We start from the raw sequence: 6,571 nt of genomic DNA, 5'->3' as shown, positions 1-6,571 counted from the left end.
AGTAGGCGGTGCTGAGCGCTCCTTCGAGCACGCAGTAGGCTACGAAGGCCTCCGAGTGCTCGAAGTAGTGGAGGAGCGTCTCGCCCGCGCGCTCGAGGAGGAGTATGTTTGCAAGGGCGAGGAGGGCGAAGGCGAGGTTGGCGCACACGAGCACCTCGCGGCGGAGGAGCCGGATGGAGCGGCCCGAGAAGAGGTGGTTGAAGGCGGAGAGGATGAGCGTGAAGGAGCCGAGGAAGAAGACGCCCGATGCGACGTGGCACGAGTAAACGCCCTTCTGGACGCGGGACGAGTCGGAGGAGCCGTAGGCGCGGCCGGTGGCGAGGAGGATGTACCGCGGCAGCTCCAGGAAGGCGCAGAGCCACGTCGAGGCGAAGAAGGCGACGCGCACTGGCGAGACGTCGCCGCGCCGGCCGCCGAGCGCATGCACCACCGCCGAGACGAGCGCGTGGGTGCACCAGATTAGCACGCCTCCGAAGAGGAGGCAGCCGACCCGGCCGGCCTCGTCGGCGGTGTGGCGGGTGTTTGCGTCGGTCGTCAAGATTCTCATCGAGTCGGCCCGTGCCGCACACGGCACCAGCGAGCGATGTGGACTGTAAAGACTTTTCCACGGCGAGCATCGACACAGACGCCCTTCCCACTCTCGAGGTTCTCGAGGGGCATCTCCTTTGGCCGCGTTGGGTAGCGAGGATTGGTGTGACGCGATCCACGCAGGCGTGATTTCTGACGGCCGACCGTCAGTGCACGGAGTTGCCCCTTCTCCGACTGCCCCGGCTAGTTTCCGAGGTCGCGCGGGGCTGACCCCTGCGTCCCCCGAGACCTAGCGCGGGTGGGTTGGAGGGCTCGCTGCAAGAAAGGGCTGTGTAAGAAGCCGATGCCCCGTAGTCCGCCCCACTCCTCCCCATCGGGCCGCATGAGCGGCCACGCCTCGCAGATTCGTTTCTCGCGCCTGGGTCAGGCGCGCGGGGCATCCCCCGGGTGGCTCGACCAGCGATCCGAAGAGTGGCCGCTATGCGAAGGAAAGAGCGGGGCCCTCGACGCCTCAGTCCGGCCCTCCGAGGGGGGAAGGGAATTGTGGGGTCCCCTTGGGCGCCTCTCTTCGGCCCTCCCGAGGGGGGGAGGGGAGCAAGGGGGTGGGGGGATTGGGGTGGGGGGGAGGGGTCTCGGTTTCGTGAGGCTAATACGGGATTGGGGTGGTGGGGAGGGGTCTCGGTTTCGTGAGGCTAATACTTGCCTTTCGGGGAGGGGCCTCGGGAAAGGCGAGCACAGTGGCGCGCGCCCTACGTAATCCCCTCCTCCCTAGAGGCAGCGAGTAGGCAGCGAGGGGAGCACTCGAGCGCCTATAAGTCAATGCGCGAAGGGCGGTGGCCAGTGCTCTACAGAATCGTGCCTTTGTGTTCCGCGGTGTTTGCTCATCTTACATGCTTGCTTGCTTGCGTCTTCTTATGATTCAATAACCGAGCCTTGGGTGCGCGTGGGAGCTGGGTGCAGGCAGGGGCTGCGCAGCGCGCCGCGTGCGCGCAACCGAGGGCTCTAGAGAGCGTACTCTTGTTCCTTTTAAAGCAACCCTTTTTCTGGCTCACCAAGCTAAAAGATGTTCACGGGCCCTCACATGGAGCCCCGCGGGTACTCTTTAGCTGTACTTGTCAGGCAGGGGTTGCGTTTTAAACCAGGCGTCTCTTTTTGCTTACGTTTGCGCGCTTGGCCCGTTGGCCGGCCCTGATGCTGAAATTCATCTGCAAAAACCTTGCCGCGCCCGGCCCGCACCCCTACCTACCTACCTACCTACCTACCTACCTAGAGCTCCAGAGGCTCGTTGTCGTCCAACGTGATGGTGCATGTCACTTGAAGAGGAGCTTTCGGTTCCGGCCCAACGCAGGCTCCGTTTCAGCGCCCTGCGCGCCGCCGGTGATAGTGAACGTGAGGCCGCCGGACTTTGACTTGCCCTTGTTGGCCAGGTGTGCATCGTATGTGCCCAGCGCGAGTGGGAAATCCTTCTTGCCGCCCTCCGCGGCGTCCCCGTCGAATTGGATCCCCCGAGAGGACTTTACCGGGGTGTGCAAGAAGAGCCGCACCTTCCTTTTTTCCGGCAGCTTGTCCTCCTTGGTGATGGCCACCTTGAACGAGTCCTTGGACGCGCCCTTCCAGCCCACCTCGATCGGCTCGTTAAACTCGAATTGCGCCTTGGGCAGCTCGATGCATCTCTTGCCATTCTTCTTGCACGCCTCGAGCCAGTCCTCGCCCGGCGAGGGCGAGGGCGAGGGCGAGGGCGAGGGGCCCGGCGACGGCGACGGCACCAAGCTACCCTCATCCTCGAGGATGAATAGGCCACGGTTCATGTCGGATACGACGACAAGGCGGCTCGCGGGGAAGACGTAGGCCCCCCACGCGCCGTTAAACGTCGCGCCGTTGCCGTCAGGGTACGTGTCAAAATACCCCACCTCCGAGCGCGAGCTGAGGTCGAAGACACGCATGCCCGAGGCGTAGTTGGCGGCGTATAATCGGCCACCGAGGATGATGTGGTTGTGCGAATTGGCGCCGACACCGTTGGTGAACGAAGTGACGTACGAGGGGCTGCTCAGGTCGGAGACGTCAAACTCGAACAGGGTGCTGTTAGTCCCTTGGCTGTAGACGATGCCCTCGTCGCCCACGTACGCGCGCATCGTGACGACGTCGACCCACACGTTGTGCGAGTAGGAAGCGCCGGGCCAAGTGTCAAAGCCGAGCAAGGATATCGCGCTCTTGTCGGTCAGGTCCCAGATCTGTAGCCCGTGCGACCCTGTCACCGCCTTGCACGCGAACATGACCTGCTTGCCGGCGTACGGCCCCGACGCAAACGTGATCACCTGTGCGTCGTGAATGAAGCCTTTTCCGAACTTGCCAATGTACTCCGGCGCGGCAGGGTTGGCGTTCAGGTCATACATGCGCACGTTCTTCTTCTTGTCCCAGCCGCCGACGCGATACAGGTAGCCACTTACCTCGTCCACCACGACGTTGTGGCTCGATTCGGGCCCGCCGCCGTTGTCAATGGCCGCGGGGCCGACGTCGGAGATGGACGGTGGGTCGGAGTCCAGGCCCGAGAGGTCGAAGACGACGATGCCCGGCTGGTCCAACGCCTCGGTGACATAGTACGCGTGATGGCCGAAGACCTTGATGTCCTTCCACGGTGATAACGGCGACGTGAAGCCCGGGGCGGTGACCACGTCGCCCGTCTGCACGTCGACGGCGCTCATGCCCGTGCTATAACACATGAGCGCCCACTCCTTGCCGGTGGCCGCCGACGTGTAGCCCCAGATGTCGCTGCCGTAGGCGCCGCTGCAGCACGTCTCGATGGGCACGTGGTGCTTGAGCACGACGTTGAGCGAGTCAAAGGTGGACGCCGGCTCGGCCGGGCCGGTCTTCGGCGGCGTGGTCGGGCGCATGTGGTACGTCTCGCCGGTGGGCGTCGTCGACGTCATGCTCGCCATCCGGGCCATGTTCTGAAGTTGGCGGGCGTGGGGGGCGGTGGTGGCGTTGAAGTCTTGCGCCGTGAAACAGAGGAGCGCGCTGGCAGCCGCGAGGTGCGGCATATTGGTGCTAGCAGCCTGGCGCTCTTGCCCGGGCCGGCTGCCAGTACGAGCGACCGTGCTGCTTCAGCGAGCCGCTAGGAGCCGAGCCGATGTACATCCGAAGCCGTCTGCCGCGCGCGTACTATGCAATACGCCGCGGGTATTGGGCAGCAACCCGCCCGCCGTCCATCTGACACATGTATTCGCTTTTCCTTTGCGCTTAGCCTTCGATGTTATGAAACAAATATGAAACAAACGCAAGGCGGACATGGCATATCGCTCTCGGGCCCACAGACATCCCGCACACCCGCCGCCCCCCGCGCGCGCCCCATCCCGGCCGGGAGAAAGGGGAGTGACAGCTTGGGACGACGGCAACAAGACAGAACGAGTATCTTGCACTCCATGTGCAAGAACGCAGGGTAAATGTAAGCCGGATGGCTCACAGGCCACCTCTTGCGCCCCGACTGACCGATCTACCGCACTGGCCACTTCCGCCCCCTCGCTCCCAACCCATCCATCCACCTCGCCTCGGACCGCGCCGCGCGATCTCGGGCGATCTCGCGCTATCTATCTCGGGCGATCTCGGGGCCGCGCCGCGCCATCTCGGGCGATCTCGGAGCGTCGCTCGCGCGGCGGCACACCTGCTCAAAAAAGGAAGGAGGTTGGAGGCAGGAGGTCACGCCCCATCCAGAGCGCCGTCGTCGCCGGGTTTTTGGCCCCCGGGTCGTCGCCCGACGGTTGCTCCCGACGCGGGGCAGCAGACCATCGGACGGCGCGACGACGCCCCGTCCGGCACGCTCCCCCCTCCACCCGGCTATTGCCGCACGAGCGCGGCAACGCCGACGGACTTCCCGTCCCCCAAACTGCGCCGCAATCACCGCCGTGATTGTCGGCGCTGCGCCCCTTTGGCGCTTGTGCATATCACGTGCCCGCCTGCCAAGGCTGATGCCAAGGCCAAATCAACTGCCTGGCTGTTGCCAAGGCTCAATGACTCTCCTCTCTCTCTCCTCTCTTTCCCTTTTGAGCTAGCCTTCGATGTTATGAGACAAACGCAAGGCGGACATGGCATATCGCTCTCGGGCCTTTTCCTTTTGAGCTACTCGAGTAGCCCTCGTTTTCCTTTTTGAGAGAGATTTTTAGCAATACCAAACAACTCTAACACTCACACGTCATTTGGGGCTTGGAGCCCTGTTCACGCGCGCGCGAGACGTGCAGACAGGGTTGCCAGGTGAGAGCGAATGGCGCGGTTCACGCCTCGCACAACAGAGAGAGAGATGCGCTCTGCATGGTGGGACATAAAAGAGAGCGAGTACTTGGGTGAGTAGGCCGTGCGGTCAACGCTGCCGCGCGCGACTTTGCGCGCGAGGCGGCGCAGCTTCAGAACGGCGGTGGGCGAGAAGCCGCCGCCGAACGTCTCGTGGAGCAGAGCAGGTTGAAGTTGTTGCGCTTGACAAAGATCGCGTCGTGGTAGAGACCGCGATGCGCCTTGACATAGCCTTGGCCGATCTTGTGGTCGAAGGGTTGGCCGGGCTGCCCGCGCGCCTTGCAGCCCATGTTTAGGCGGCGGGCCTTCTCTTCGGTGTTGCCGAAGGCGTAGGAGTGGCCAACGGAGGCGGGCGTGCCGCCACTCGAGGCGTTGCCAACGCCCGTCGAGGAGGTCTTGAGGAGGGGCGTCCAGAGCTTGATTTCGTTCACTTCATCGCATCCTCCCGGCCCAGCGTGGGGTTCTGCGAGGTCGACCTTGTACCCCTCGTTGTACTGCCGGGTGAGCTCTGGTTTCTCCTTGTCGCCGTGCACGACCGGCGCGTTGGCCGGGGCGCGCATCGCGTCCGCCCAGGCGGCGAGGACGCCGTCGTGGGGCCGCCGGTGGTGGGCCTTGTTGTAAAGGTAGTCGCCGAAGAAATCGACTGGCATGCCCCGCTCGAGCGCGACCCGAAGGGTGGGAAGCGCCGCGGAGAGCCAAAGGCCGAGCTTCCGCTGGAGCTCGTCGGCGTCGGAGGAGAGGGCGGTGGCGTACGTGCCGTCGACACGGACATCAAGGGCCTTGCCGGCGAAAGGCGTTGAGGCGGAGATGAAGCGCGCGGCTTCGCGGTTGTTGACGGCCACATCCCGCGCCTTGACGAGCTCCTGGTGCGCGTACCAGTCCTTGTGATTCTTGATGGCAGCGAGCGCCCGCGGCCGCGGGTACGTGGATTTGCAAGTGCCATTGAGAATCGCGTCGGTAGCTGGAAGGGACTCGGGCTCGGGGAGCGGGACGCTCTTGGGGTAAAACTCAGTCAGGTAGCCGCCGCGGACGGTGCACATTGCCAGGCCAACCCTGCGCGTGTGCATCCTGGCTGGCGGGATGGTCACTTGATCACAGAGGAGAGATACGGGGACGCGGCGGGGAGAGACCTGGGGAGATAGCAGATACGGGGAGGTGTCGTGAAAAAACTGGTCCAAGCTGGGGCTCGTGGTGGTGGTGGGGGGTGGGGGGGGTGGGGGGGGCAGAGTTTTGGCGGTTGCAGTCTGCCGACGGGCTAGTTCCAATTCACTCTGACACGCTAATCTTGAAAACGCGTCCAACGGAGCTCCGTGTTGCTCCCAGCGGAATCCCCCGCGCTTCCTGCGGCCATGGCCGATGATACTAGTATGAGAGGTCATCTGGCTACCGCGAGCGCGACTCAACTCGCCGACGTCGTCCGATGATTGTGCCTCAAAGTCAGCCTCCGGAGGCTATCGTGGGGTCGAGCCGGCGGTAGCCGTGACATGTGGTTCCACCGCCCCTCGCAGAGGCTTTGCCTCTGACCGCCACCGTTCCCAGGCTGCCTAATGGGATGGAAAGGAAGGCTGGGCGAGCGTATAGAAGCGTGCTCGACCTCGTCGTGGCAACCTGCACGGCAGCGCTGGTAGGCGCGATGAGCGTCGTGCCACCTGACCCAAGACGGGTCGCAGGCGTCGTACCGAGCGCGTCGAGACCGTGTCCTGATGTGATCTGCACGGGTGAGTCACGTCGGCGTCAAAGGAGCGACGTGCGACCTGTCAGA

At 64.1% G+C, this 6,571-nt stretch overlaps 1 protein-coding gene across 1 annotated transcript; it reads right to left on the bottom strand.

The window, feature by feature from the left end:
- Window positions 1-1,838: 1,838 nt before the first annotated feature.
- Window positions 1,839-3,566, bottom strand: EMIHUDRAFT_240529 (hypothetical protein; the record flags this gene model as incomplete). The annotated part of the gene is made up of 2 exons (XM_005774475.1): window positions 1,839-2,222; window positions 2,295-3,566. 2 exons carry the CDS (start codon window positions 3,564-3,566, stop codon window positions 1,839-1,841), a joined length of 1,656 nt encoding a protein of 551 aa, XP_005774532.1.
- Window positions 3,567-6,571: the final 3,005 nt, after the last annotated feature.

Source organism: Emiliania huxleyi, assembly GCF_000372725.1.
Source record: "Emiliania huxleyi CCMP1516 unplaced genomic scaffold EMIHUscaffold_310, whole genome shotgun sequence".
Lineage (NCBI taxonomy): Eukaryota > Haptophyta > Isochrysidales > Noelaerhabdaceae > Emiliania > Emiliania huxleyi.
The sequence above is the reverse complement of the archived record's forward strand: the minus strand, read 5'-3'. Positions and strand labels throughout refer to the sequence as shown.